The 14,394-nt window shown below is 47.1% G+C and overlaps 1 protein-coding gene across 5 annotated transcripts in view; it reads right to left on the minus strand.

Annotated features, from left to right (window-relative positions):
* SNX31 (sorting nexin 31) overlaps positions 1-1,484 on the minus strand; it is a 60,942-nt gene extending 59,458 nt beyond the window's left edge. For 3 of the 5 annotated variants that reach the window (XM_034763390.1, XM_034763391.1, XM_034763388.1), the window contains exons 1-2: positions 1,158-1,483; positions 732-806 (exon numbers count right to left, since the gene is read on the minus strand). In XM_034763390.1, coding sequence (XP_034619281.1) covers positions 732-806; positions 1,158-1,292 — 210 coding nt within the window. In that variant the 5' untranslated portion in view covers positions 1,293-1,483. Of the gene's footprint in view, positions 1-731; positions 807-1,157 lie in introns of all 5 variants that reach the window. The other 2 variants (XR_004644787.1, XM_034763387.1) reach the window with 2 other exon arrangements.
* Positions 1,485-14,394: the final 12,910 nt, after the last annotated feature.

Raw genomic sequence — 14,394 nt, forward strand, 5'->3', positions numbered from 1 at the left:
ATTGGTGTGTGTGGGGGGGGGGGAGATAGCTCATCTTTTGCATATAGCTCAGACCAGCATGCCTGGGGTATGCACAATAAAAGCCAAAGAACTGCCATGAAAATAATTGGAAAAGTAGGAGGAAAAAATGAAATCAAACTGCTTATAAAGGGTGAAGAGTTTACCAAAGAAGCATTAGATTTGTAATCACCTCCAATTCATACTTCATATTACCTGTTTAAATGCAAAGGAAATGGGGGACAGCCAAAAAATTCCATCTCCATTACCCAAAATTAAAAAATAGCTCTTCTTTGACACTAATATAAATTTCCAGAATATTGTATTTCCTGACACCTCTCCTCTCAATATTTCTCTGATTTGCTTCAGAGTTTGCCACTCCCTATGGTGCTGGGCACCTTAAAAATGTGTGTAATAACACATTCACTCCACAGCACCCAGACCTTTATGCATCTCCCTCCCACTTCAAGTACTACATAAGAAAAGCTCATTACCATCCACAGGCAACATTACAGGACCTCAGCCTGCATTCATTTCAATGAGGTGAAGAAGAGCTCTGTGCATCTCAAAAGCTCATCTCTTTCAGCAACAGAAATTGGTCCAGTAAAAGATACGCCCTCACCCACCTTGTCTCTCCTCATTTCAATGGGGCATTTGTTGGCTATTTGATGGAAGTTCCCCTAGCTGAACCTGGCAAGGGAGAGGGAGAAGGGGGTTGTGCTGGAGTCTCTCACCTGATCGTTCCAGTGGTGTAGCTGGCTGTAGCGCACCTTGCAGAAGAGGAAGCCTTCCAGGTACACCGAGTACAGCTGAAAATACACCCAAGAGGCATCAGCTCCCCTGCCTGCACAGACACCTCCCGGCTCCCCTACCTATACAGCACCCCCTTCCTCCTCCACAGCCCTCCCTCCCTCCCCCCATTCCCCTGCCTCCCCACACAGCTCCCCTGCCTGCACAGACACCTCCCGGCTCCCCTACCTACACAGCACCCCCTTCCTCCTCCTCCACAGCTCTCCCTCCCTCCCCCAATTCCCCTGCCTCCCTACACAGCTCCCCGTCCCACTCCAGTCCGCCCCGAGCCATAACAGCGCTGCCCGGGATCCCGCGGCGGCGCGGCCCCCCAGCCCTAGCGCCGGGGCCGGGCAGCCGAGATACTCCACCACGTAGCGGCCCCCGAACTTCTCCAGCAGCTGCTCCGAGACGGGGATGCTGAAATGCATCTTCATGGTGCTGCACGCGGCCCGCCCTCCACCTCGCCGGGCCACAGGGACAGGGCAGGGCAGCGGCCGCAGCATTTGTTTTCCCACGTGATAGTGGAGGGGGCGGGAAGGTCTCCTCCCTCCTGGGGGCGGGGAGCAAACCGTTCATCCTGGCAGGTGCTGCTTCGTCCCTGTCTCCGGCTGGGGACTGCCACAAACGGGGAAGTCTCCTGTCCTAGCTCCCGCAAATGAGGTTCATCCAGCTGCGGCTACAACTTCCGCTCCTCTCCTCCCCCCGCCCAGTAGTTGGCCAGGTCCCTTCCATGGGTTTTATTTAACCAGGCTGGGAATCACCAGGAGAGCGCTTCCCAGCCTACAGGTATCATTGGTCTGATTTCCTGTGCTCTCCTTCTCGCTGCCCCAAATGTGAGCAAGGCCCCTTGCGTGACGACGGATATAACAGTAGGGACATACGCATGTAAAGGGCCGCTGGAGGCTGCCTTCCTTCTTTAATGAGTTTTTGTCCCACCCTTCCTCTAAGTGTTGGGCAGCTCCTAGCCCCAGCCTCAGCCTTGTGGCTTTTCAGTGCTGCATGAGACCAGGAAACCATGAAACAATCATGGAAACAGGTACTTACCATCCAAGGAACCAAGTTTTTAGACTCCCCAGCCACCAGTATGCACCTAGCACGTAGGGGTTTGATTTATCTTTGACCATGTAATGTGGATGATAGTCCTGACTTCAAGACCCCTGCGTTAGTCTCTAGGCAACCCATCTAATGGGACTGAATAAGCACCCCAGGGTGTAGATCACTCTGAAGTATTACCCAATACTCCAGCTTCACTACAGGATCTTCATCAACAGAACAGATATCTCATTGATTTAGGATGGGCAGAATGTGTTATATGGTGGGGGAGGGGGGCGGAAACAAATTACTGAAGCAAATGAGGTTCATACAGCTTTTGCAGAGCGGAAATAACTGGTAGGAACGCAAGTAGAAAGAATAAAGTAAAATTTTGTAATATCTTTTGATATTTGATTTGTTTAGCTTCTTCATCTTCAGTCAAATAACTGACAACTTCTGAAGTCTGACAACTTGTGAATTCCGAAGCAGTTACCATATTACAGAAGCAGTCACTGTCAGGCTTTCAGTGTCTGCTATCGCACTGTGCCAACCTCTGTAGGTCGACCATGGCTCTATGCCAGGGATCGGCAACCTTTGGCACGTGGCCCATCAGGGAAATCCGCTAGCGGGCTGGGACGGTTTCTTTACCTGCAGCATCCTCAGGTTTGACCGATCGCAGCTCCCACTGGCCACGGTTCACCCTTCCAGGCCAATGGGGGCTGTGGGAACCGGCGGCCAGCACATCCCTCGGCCCTTGTTTGTTAACACATAATAAAAAGGTAAATTCTTAAAGGGTTCATTGCTAATACCTGCCTGACCAAGTTAGAGTCAACTAACATGGGTATAAATACCCCTGAGTTTAGCCTGTTTCTAAGTGGCTTGATCAGATGCTTATAAGCATTTTACTGTTTGGATGTAGTGATTTTGCTTGTTATTTAGGCTTTTTAGGGATGTTTAGAGCAATTGTATAAATATCATTCAGCCTTTGGATTTAATAAAGGAATTTATGGTTAAATGAGTGCCATGGTAATACCCTGCACAAACAATAATAATTCCAACAGGTGGTCTGTCAGACCATGACTCCTCTGTGGCAAACTACAGGAGTTCTACCAGAGGGACAACCTGTGGCACTTTTAGTTGCAAAATCTCTCCCTCCTTTCCTGGTTGCCCCTTTTTATGGTGGAAGGAGCCAGGGTTGGGGGAGACTTACAGATGAAGGTGTGACAGCATGGAATACGTCTGAGCCAAATAGTGAGATCCATTTTATATTGTAACTTCCATTTTGGATTAGGACACCCATTTGTGTTATGTGCTGAACTCGTGTCTGAGGCCTTGTCTACACTACAGAGTTTTGTCAATAAAAGTCAGTTTTGGTGACAAAATTCTGGAGGTGTACACACTACAATACTATTTCCGCCAACAAAATAAAGCCACCTCGACGAGGAACATAGAGCTTTTTGCGGCAAAGTTAGATTGACAAAGTGTAAGTGGAGACACTGTGCTTGGTTATGTCACTTTAAATGGCCTCCAGGAGATATCCCACAATGCCCATCCTTACCACTCTGGTCAGCAGTTCGAACTCTGCTGCCCTTCATCCAGCTACACAGGCATCCGCCCCTCCCCCTTTAAATGCCTGGGAATTTTTGAAATTCCACTTGCTCAGCATGGAGAGCTCACATTGCATCTTCCCAGCTGACCATGGCAGCTCCATGCAGCAAATGCACTCTCTCACTTGGAGCACACCGGAGTTATTGGATCTGCTGGCACTGTGGGGAGAAGAGGCTGTGCAGTCCCAGCTACGCTCCAGCCATAGGAACTTTGATACCTATGGTCAGATTTCTTGTAGCCCGTTGGAGAAGGGCTACCAACAGGACATGCATCAGTACTGTATAAAGATAAAGGAGCTGAGGCAGGCATACCAGAAGGCAAGAGAGTCAAACCATTGCTCTGGTGCTGCGCCAAAGACCTGCTGCTTCTACAAGGAGCTGGATGCTATCCTCAACAGCGGTCCCACCTCCACTGCCAACAGCCCCATGGATACTTTGGAGGGACTAGAGACAGCGGACTCAACTCCGAGGACAAAGTGTTGGATGAGGAAATCAAGTTGGAGGACAAGATGGGACAGGTGACAGGGTTGTCTGGTACTGTGGAGAGCCAGGATCTCTTCTCAATCCAGGAAGGTTCGAGTCAGTCCCAGCACTCCAGCTCTGGCACACATGATGCAGGAGAGGGGAGCTCTGGTAAGTGATCTTTTTGAGTTAATGCTGCTCGGTTATATGAGGTAGAACTGTCCTTTGCTTTGTTATATGCTAGAAGTGGTTGAAGGGGTAGAAATGTACATGACTAGCTGTGTCTGAGTATGCTTCACATTCCCCTGTGCAGCTACAGAGTGGGGCAGAACGGTGTGTTGATGCATACCGAGATTTCACAGGAATCCTCCAAAGAGATCTCTAGGAAACTTTCCTGGAGGTACTCATCAATTCTCTACCCAAATTTCCTTGGCAGAGCTGCTTTGTTCCTTCCCCCCGTGGTAGGAAACTTTCCCACACCAATTGGCAACCACTTGGCAAGGATCAAAGCGGCACATAGGTGAGCAGCATAGGGACCCTTGCATCTTTGCATACCCTCAAGAAAGAGATATTGGCTTCAATGACCCCCGCCTGTGGAAAATGTTGGCAGCATTTACAATTTTGTCCCTGGTCACTTGCAGTGATCACCTCAAAAAAACAACTACACCCTCTGTCCCATCATGAGCACCTACCTCCGGGCCAAACTCACTATATTTAGGATGTTTGCCAAGCTGTGTGCTTGTCAAGGGACAATGAGAAATTGATTTGTATGTTAAAAGAGGTGTATTTTACTATGATTCAATGCTGTGAGTGCACTAACCATCATGCTTCTGTTTATTGTTTCTTGTGCTTCTGCAGATGTGGCCTTCAGGGGAACCCCATACACATAGGCAGAGCACCTCCGCCAGATTAAGGAAGTGACTGACCAGGAGCTATTTCGAGAGATGCTCCAATCCTCAGATGCTGAAAAACAAGATCACAGGGCATGGAGAGAGACTGTAAATGAACATCATAAAACAGACAGGCAGGACAGGAAGGAGAGCCAAGAGTGAATTTTAATGGGTCAGGAGCGGATGATAAAAGTGATGGAAAAGCAAATGGAGATGTTGAAGTCTGCAGGCAGAATATATGCGGGCACCCCATCTCCTGCAGCCGATACAGAACTGCTTGCCATGCTCTCTCCAAACTCCTTCCACACATTCCTTGCATCTTCCCGGCCCATCTAAGTACCCTGTTCACTCCACCCCTTCAAACAGCTTCCAAAATTATATCTGGAGTTACTCACAGCTATGAGAGCCTACATCAGGACACTGCCCTTCACTATTATCTACCTTTACACCACTTGTTACTTGGTTGGTGAACTCTAATTACAGAACGCACAACCAGTTTAGGGTTTGTACCCTGTTTCTTAACAGTCTGCCCTGAGGTTGGTATTCTAGCTTGTGAATCACTCCAGAAGGTGGGTCCTACTTCACTTCAATTTCATTTATCACCCTACTTATCATCTCATTGGCAGTGGAGCAGTCAATGCTAGCCTTTGATCACCTCATGATGCCAGCCTCCACTGCCCACTTGCTGAATTTTAAAACAAACACCTTTGTGCTTTCTCCCATGCGACCCTATGTGCATGGGAGGCTGTGACCGTGGTCGTTGGAAGGGCTATACTGAGAATGCTCAGTCAGGGCAAACTACAAAGAGTAGGGCAGACGATCCCCAAATCTGGTCGTTTATTCTTATAATTAAATTCACCAAGCCAGTAACAAAACAGCTTCTGTACTACCTCGCTGATTACCGAGAAGCCAAAATACAGTTCCCTTTAACAATCCAGCCTTTGGCTCCTACCCAGACAGCCAAGTCTATATAGTGAGGGTTATTTAAAACCATATTCACCATATATGAAGTTCTACTAATCCCAAGAGACCAGATGCATTACCCACCAGGTCAATGAATATTTCAGATCTTACCCAAAAACATACTTACAGTCAATTCTTATGAATTTAATCTAAAATTTCATAAAAAAAGAAAAGATTTACTATGGTTAAAGATTATCCATACAGATATGAGTAAAGTTCTTAGATCAGTTTTATTAGCAGAGATGGTGAAATTGCTGATTTTTAACAGTCCTTCCCGAATCGGTTCAATAGGTTATAGTCCAATAAGCAGTCCAGGTGCAGAGTTTGTTCAAATTCTTCCATGAGAAATTGCAGGGCTAATTCAGAGTAGACCTGGAGACCTCAATCCTGCAACTTGAGCTTCCCATGACAAAGTTTAAGGAGATCTGAGATAGTAAGGATCAGTCCCCGAAGTCCCTTTACAGATGCTCCCCGGGTTATGCAAACCTGACTTATGCAAACCTGTACTTACGGAAAAAGTTCCGTAAGCTTTTTTTTTTTTTTTTTTGCATAATTGTTGGGTATACGTCCCCGACTTATGCAAAATTCGACTTACACAAGACGTTCCGGTATGGAACGCTTGCGTAAGTCGGGGAGCGTCTGTATAGCCAAAGCTCAGCTGATTAGCCTCTTATCAGCAAATGAGCACAGCAGGCATTCCTTGGATGAAGAATAGGTAATGTACATTGTTGTTTTGAAGTAAATCTCTATTTCATAGGCATACACTGATAACTAGTTACACTGATAAACCGTAAGGCAATTAACCATTCAAACGGTTCATAGATAGTTTACTACAAACTTCAAAGAGAAATAAACACAATTATTTTATTACACTACAAGTTTCATCTAAATGTTAATATCCCCTTTATATCTCTAAACTTCTAACAAGATATAGGTAAACACAGACAAATACAATCAGTATCTACTTCTGATTGTCTAACAATACAGACTTAAATTTCAAGAACTCTAGTCTATTTAACATGGATTTTCTAACTATCTTCAAGGAATGGCCCTGTTTACCATTTCAATATTTTTCTACTATGTCCTTAAAAGGTTGCTTTTAGTTCTGTTAGCCTGCTAGTTGCTTAACCTTCGCTGGCTCAGTGTCACAGGGGCCTTCTCCCTAAACATCCACAAAACTACCTCATTAGCCTTCAAATCCCTGGTCAAAACTCCTCTTTTCCATGACACCTACAAAAAAACTTGACAAAGGTTAGGCTGCTGGTATACAGATACCACTGCATATCATAGTGACCAATATTCTCATCATTTCCTTGTGCTCCACCATCTGTTGGCTCTTGTCTTACACTTAAATTGAAAGTTCTTTGGGGCAGGGACTGTCTTTTTGTTCTGTCTTTGTACAACACCTAGCACAATGGGGTCCTGGGAGCATGAAAAAATAAGTGAACCTATGCAATATTGACTTTTTCCTCTTAGCTGGGGGGCAGCATGGTCCTGTGATTAGAATAGCAGAGTCAGGGGTTCTGGATCTATTCTTTGTTCTTCCACACATAGGCGCTGACTCCGAGGCTGAGCACCCATAGGAAAAAAATGGTGGGTGCTGAGCACCCACCAGCAGCCTCCCTATCAGCTCCCCCCACCCTCCCCCAGCATCTCTCACCTGCCTGTGGGACCCATGGATCAGTGCCTCCCCTTCCTTCCCCACACCTCCTGCCCACTGCGAACAGCTGTTTGAGGGGTGGGGATGGAGCAGAGGCAGGAAGAGGCAAGGCGGGTTGGGCCTTGGGGGAAGGGGTGGAGCAGGGAGGGAAGAGGCGGGGTGAGGGTGGGGCCTAGGGGGAAGGGATGGAGTGGGGGCAGGGCCTGGGGCAGAGCTGGGGGGTCAAGCACCCCCCAGCTCTTTGGAAAGTCAGGGCCTGTGCTTCTACATAGTGTGCAAATTGGGACAAGTCATTTAACCTCTGTGTGCTTCATTTTCCCCATCTATACAATGGAAAAATTATGTTCTCCAACCCTTATAAAGTGTTTTGAGATCTATGAACAAGTGCTGTATAAATGCTCAGGGAGAGTAATATATGTGCCAGCACTGAACAAAGCAACAAATGTGTGCAGGGATGAGAGGGAATTCTGCTGTCAGCTGGAGTTCTCCCATTCATTGAGACCTCAATGAGAGCAGGATCAACCACCCAGGCTAGCCAACAGACACCTAATTTCTATGATTTGTTTTACCTTCTAAAATATTTGTTTCAGTATTTTAAATTATTTTAGAGCTAACAGAATTATTTATTTTTACAGCTTACTACAAGATTATTCTTTTAAAGGGTCATTGTTCACATTTCTGCTACAACCCCCACTCAGAAATGTCAGTTTACTCAGTAGGTAGGGCACTGTTCCCTCGGGCTATGAGCCAGCTTAATCAGCAACTTCCTTCTATCGCACATTCCCTCAGGGCATTCTGTGTGTCAGAGGCTTACATTAGCTCAACTGATCTAGAGCAGAAAACAGGGAAACATTGATTCTCTACAGTACCACTAACCACTCAGCCGTAAGCCGATTTTGCTGAATCCTCTAGCATTTCATTCCCTTAGCCCTCCCCCATCTTCCATTTTAGCCACGGCAAACATTTCAGAATTGGGATGAGAGAGAGTCAAAAGCCACTGCCCCTAGCCTGAAATGTAGGGTTACTAGAATTAATTGATGGAACCATGTAAACCCCTGAGGTTCTTAAGCAGAGAATACTTTAGTGTAGTCACACACAAACGATGATACAGAAATAACTTGGGTTTTCAAGTATTCTCTTTGGGTTTCTGCAGAAGGCCTGGAGATCTGGATTAGATTTTGGAGGTGAAAATCTAATCAGTATCCCTGGTTCACGCAGCATAATCACAGATGCCCTCTCTTACCTCAGATAGGCTCTGTGACTACCACATCAAAACACAATCTGCATTTCAAAAAGTAAACAATGCCCTTCAGGCCAATTATGTTCCCTTACAGGGAATCAGCAACCTTGTCAGTGACTGTCATGGATAACTGGATATTGGAAGAGAGCCACTATCATTTTCCTAGACTAAGAACCTTGGCAAATAGGCTTTTGCCTTCTGCTCTAATAACCAAGATTTTGCATGAAATACCAAGAAAATCTTCAAAACAAGGAAATTATTTATCTTTAGAGATAATCCAAGTTATGATCCATAATTCTGACACACATTACCAGAGTCTCATGTCCCACTGTTTCATGTGATTAGGACTTATAAGAGACACTTGTTCTGCCAGGGTCTTCCATCTCCAGCAGTTCTGACAAACCTGCCTCTGCAGCTCAGAATACTTGCGACAAATTACAACATGGTTTTACCAAAGGCAGATCGTGCCAAACCAATCTGATCTCCTTCTTTGAGAAAGTAACAGACTTATTAGATAAGGGAAATGCGGTGGACCTAATATACCTCGATTTTAGTAAAGCATTTGATACGGTACCGCACGAGCAATTATTGGTTAAATTGGAAAAGATGGGGATCGATATGAAAATCCAGAGGTGGATAAGGAACTGGTTAATGGGGAGACTGCAGCGGGTCGTACTGAAAGGTGAACTGTCAGGTTGGAGGGAGGTCACCAGTGGAGTTCCTCAAGGTTCGGTTTTGGGTCCCATTTTATTTAATCTATTTATTACTGACCTCGGAACCAATTGTAGGAGTGGGCTGATAAAGTTTGCGGATGACACAAAGTTGGGAGGTATTGCCAATTCGGAGGAGGATCGGGATATTCTGCAGGGAGACTTGAATGACCTTGTAAATTGGAGTAACAGAAATAGGATGAAATTTAATAGTGAAAAGTGTAAGGTGATGCATTTAGGGATGACTAACAAGAATTTTAGTTACAAGCTGGGGACGCATCGGTTGGAAGTAACAGAGGAGGAGAAAGACCTTGGAGTCCTGGTAGACCGCAGGATGACTATGAGTCGACAATGTGACGTGGCAGTGAAAAAAGCCAATGCGGTCTTGGGATGCATTAGGCGAGGTATATCTAGTAGGGATAAGGAGGTGCTGCTTCCGTTGTACAAGGCACTGGTGAGACCTCATTTGGAGTACTGTGTGCAGTTCTGGTCTCCCATGTTTAAAAAAGATGAACTCAAACTGGAACGGGTACAGAGAAGGGCCACTAGGATGATCAGAGGAATGGAAAACCTGTCATATGAAAGGAGACTCGAGGAGCTCGGTTTGTTTAGCCTAACCAAAAGAAGGCTGAGGGGGGATATGATTGCTCTCTTTAAATATATCAGAGGAATAAATACCAGGGAGGAAGAGGAATTATTTCAGCTCAGTACTAATGTGGACACGAGAACGAATGGATATAAACTGGCCATGGGGAAGTTTAGGCTTGAAATTAGACAAAGGTTTCTAACCGTCAGAGGGGTGAAATATTGGAACAGCCTTCTGAGGGAAACGGTGAGGGCGAAGGACCTGTCTGGCTTTAAGATTAAGCTAGATAAGTTTATGGAAGGAATGGTTTAATGGGATAACATGATTTTAGTAAAATAAACAGCGTGCCATCGCTGGTAAATAGTATCAATGGCCAATGAGGGTCTGGCTGGAGAATCTTGCCTACATGCTCGGGGTTCTACTGATCGCCATATTTGGGGTCGGGAAGGAATTTTCCTCCAGGGTAGATTGGCAGACGCCCTGGAGGTTTTTCACCTTCCTCCGCAGCATGGGGCAGGGATCGCTAGCTGGAGGATTCTCTGCTACTTGAAGTCTTTAAACCACAGGATTTGGGGACTTCAACAGCAGAGTCGAGGGAAAGGGGTTGGGACGGCTTTTGTGGCCTGCATCATGCGGGAGGTCAGACTAGATGATCATAATGGTCCCTTCTGACCTTAAAGTCTATGAGATGAGGTACGAAATTCTCCCATTTCTTAAGATTAATCTTTCCGTTAGGTTTGTTCCCCTCCCCTGACATTGGGAGGGATTCTCCTATTATGGCCTTCCATACCCTACTGCAGCAATGTACAAGAGCTGTAAAAACTCATTAGCCAGCCATGGGAGAACTCCTCCAGCACAGGCATTGTAGGCTGCAAGCACCAGCCTAGCAAGCATGAATGGGGCCATTTCTGAGGCTGGATGGATGAGGACATAATAGTGAACTGCAGAGTGTGGGGCAGCTCTGGGTTGTGTGGAGTACAACCCTGTAAATCCTGCTAAAATTTAGAGCAGCTCCTTGGGCTACCTGTGACAGCAAGAACTATTTTGGCCCCTGCCTGGCTTAGAATGGGAGAGTACAAAGATGGCTTTAGGCCACCTTTGGCCTCCTGGAGACAAAGCACACAATCTCAGCCTTTTTTTCCTGTTCTCTCAGACTCATACGTAAAGCTTTTATTGACATGAAAATTCAGGCTAGTCTTCAAACTTACTAAACCTGAAAAGTGCCGGTCACCAGAGTATCTAGGCACAAGATGTTCAGGCTGCCCTGACAAAAAAAGTCGCTTATCTCTTCACAACCAATAGCTGCAACTTGTTTGTTCCTGATCACCGCCGGATTATGACATTCTGAGGCCCTAAGTTATGTCAAGTGTAAGAGGCCCCATATCATAAAGAAATGACTATAAACACTAAAGTTTTATATTTGCATATATACAAAGGCGAAATTGTAAAAATAGAATAATAATCTTCATTTTCAGCAGCCCTCTCTGTAACGATGACATCATGACAAATAAATTTTAGACAAATTCTTTGAACTAATTGTGTATGTAAGTAAAGTAGAAATAAACAATACAATATAAAAAAAACCAATATAAAAAAATACAGTAAATAATAAAATTTACTAGAAGAGTTCTCAGAAAATTTTTCTTCTCTGTTGGGGCATCTAAATTGTGAAATTCCGTGTCTGAATACGCAAAGACACTCTTAGGGGAGATAAGATGGCAATAGAGGATACCGGATGTGGATAACCCACAGTCTTAAAGTTCGACTATTAGTTATATTGATATGAATTACACCCAGGTAATAAGGAAACCATCAAAAATTGTATGTGGGTTGTATTTTTCAATAAATTGATTTTTGCTTTTATAGAAGGTTATGCTGAATTACCTAATATTGGTACTAAAATTAGTAGCAGAAAGTTTTTATTAAAAAAACCCAAACAAACAGTGGCAGAGAGGCCGGGGTTTGCCAGAGTCCGATAGAAATGTTGGCAACCCCTTGGTGCAGGGGTAGGGCCACACGGCCCGGTGCCGAGGAGGACAGGACATTAAACAAATTGTCTGATGGCTCCTCCATCTCCTCAGCCTGGATCTGGAGGTTGGTGGCTACGCGTCGGAGAAGCTCTTGATGAGCCTTAAAGTCCTCCTGAGAGGGAGGAGGCAGCGCTTCTATGGACTCGTCCGGTGCTGACGAGATGACAGCTACCACCTCTAGGGCATCGGGTGGTACCGGTGGGTCGCACTCCACGTCCGGATCCGGGTGCGGTGCCGGTGGTTCGGTACCCGAGGACTGTTCTCAGTGCTGAGGCGGGGATGCCAAAGGCGCTTGGGATGCCCCAGCCACAGAGCGGGGCCTCACCAGTGTGGGCGCCTGGGGCCACGGTGCCCACTGGCACCACTGTCCTTGCCATGGTGCCCCTTGCCATTCAGCCGTCTGAGGCCCTACCAGGTTTACATGTTCCTGAGGGACGACGCGGCCCGGGGAAGGACAGCTGGGAGCTGTCATAACTATAAAGGGAAGGGTAACAGCACTCCTGTGTACAGTACTATAAAATCCCTCCTGGCCAGAGACTCCAAAATCCTTTTACCTGTAAAGGGTTAAGAAGCTCAGGTAACCTGGCTGTCACCTGACCCAAAGGACCAATAAGGGGACAAGATACTTTCAAATCTTGGTGGGGGGAAGGCTTTTGTTTGTGCTCTTTGTTTTGGGGGGTTGTTCGCTCTTGGGACTGAGAGGGACCAGACATCAATCCAGGTTCTCCAAATCTTTCTGAACAAGTCTCTCATATTTCCAACTTGTAAGTAAACAGCCAGGCAAGGCGTGTTAGTTTTTATCTTTGTTTTCTCAACTTGTAAATGTACCTTTTTGCTAGAGTGTTTATCTCTGTTTGCTGTAACTTTGAACCTAAGGCTAGAGGGGAGTCCTCTGGGCACTTTAAGTTTGATTACCCTGTAAAGTTAGTTTCCATCCTGATTTTACAGAGATGATGTTTACCTTTTTCTTTAATTAAAAGCTTTCTTTTTAAGAACCTGATTGATTTTTCCTTGTTTTTAGATCCAAGGGGGTTGGATCTTGATCCACCAGGAGTTGGTGGGAGAAAGGAGGGGGGATGGTTAATTTCTCCTTGTTTTAAGATTCAAGGGATTTGGATCTCTATTCACCACGAAATTGGTGAAGAGTCTCTCAAGGCTACCCAGGGAAGGGAATTAGCACTTTGGGAGTGGTGGCAGCGGACCAGATCTAAGCTGGTAGTTAAGCTTAGAAGTTTCATGCAGGCCCCCACATTTGTACCCTAAAGTTCAGAGTGGGGAAGCAGCCTTGACAGGAGCTGAGGCCGAAGTAACCGAGGAGCGCACGGTGCTGCAGGAGCGGCTGGACTGGTGCCATCCATGTTGGCTCCGGCCCCTGGATTTTGACCTCGACGACGAAGAGACATATACGTCGGAGGTGCTATCTCCGGACTCCCTGCGGTGACCGTGGCTACGACGCCTCGGTGCCGGTGACGATCGGGATGTACTCCAAGCCTGGTGCGCGCCGTGGTATGAGTGGCGGTGCTGATGGCGTCGTGACCTGCTATCACTCCGGCTGGAGGAAGAGCGTTGACGCTTTCTGTCCCGGCGCCTGCGTCCCCTGCAGGCTGAGGAAGATTCCAGTGACTCACTCTCAGAAAACCCCGACAACAGAGTGGAGATCTGGTGCGGGCTCCGGGAAGGTCTCGCGGATCGAGCAGGGACCTCAACCGCTGACCTGGCCGGGGAGGGCTGGTGGGCGCCCAGCTTTGGTGGCTTTCCTCGGGACCAGGGGCCCGACTTGGGTGGCACACCCAGTACCGGTAGGACAAGGATATCGCGCGCTGCCTGAGCTGCCTCCGCTTCGACGGGATTCAGAGGCACACGTGGACGGGGCCGGACTACTCCGCTCCACTCGAGTCGGAGGTCTGGGTCCCCAGGGAGATCGTGGGCTGCCCAACTTGGGTCCAGCCTCACCCCTGTCCTTGTCTCGGCGCCGCTGGGTCTTGCCTTGCTTCTTGGCAGGGGGCAGTGCCGACTAGTGGATGGGGCTTCGCTCCGCACTGAGGACGTGGTGCCCGGTGCGGGTTGGGTCGATGTACCGGCATCAGGGCCAATGCCGACTCCATAAGCAGGGCCCGGAGTCAGATCTCACGTTCGCGCTTAGTCCGGGGCTTGAAGGACTTACAGATTTTACAGCGCTCCCTTATGTGAGCCTCGCCCAAACAGCGAAGACACTCGGAGTGTGGAGAGTGTGGATCGCTTCTGGGCATGGAACTGCAACAGGAGTCGCACCACTTGAAGCCTGGGGCTTGGGGCATGCCCCGAGCCAGGCTACTAACTGGAGAAACTAGTAACGGTCGAAGATCGTACTACTACTAAGGAAAATGCTGCAGCAAAGCTGGAGCACAAGTTCCGATTACCTTCACTAGCAGCAAGAAAGAACTGA

Source organism: Trachemys scripta, chromosome 2 (assembly GCF_013100865.1).
Source record: "Trachemys scripta elegans isolate TJP31775 chromosome 2, CAS_Tse_1.0, whole genome shotgun sequence".
Taxonomy (NCBI): domain Eukaryota; kingdom Metazoa; phylum Chordata; order Testudines; family Emydidae; genus Trachemys; species Trachemys scripta.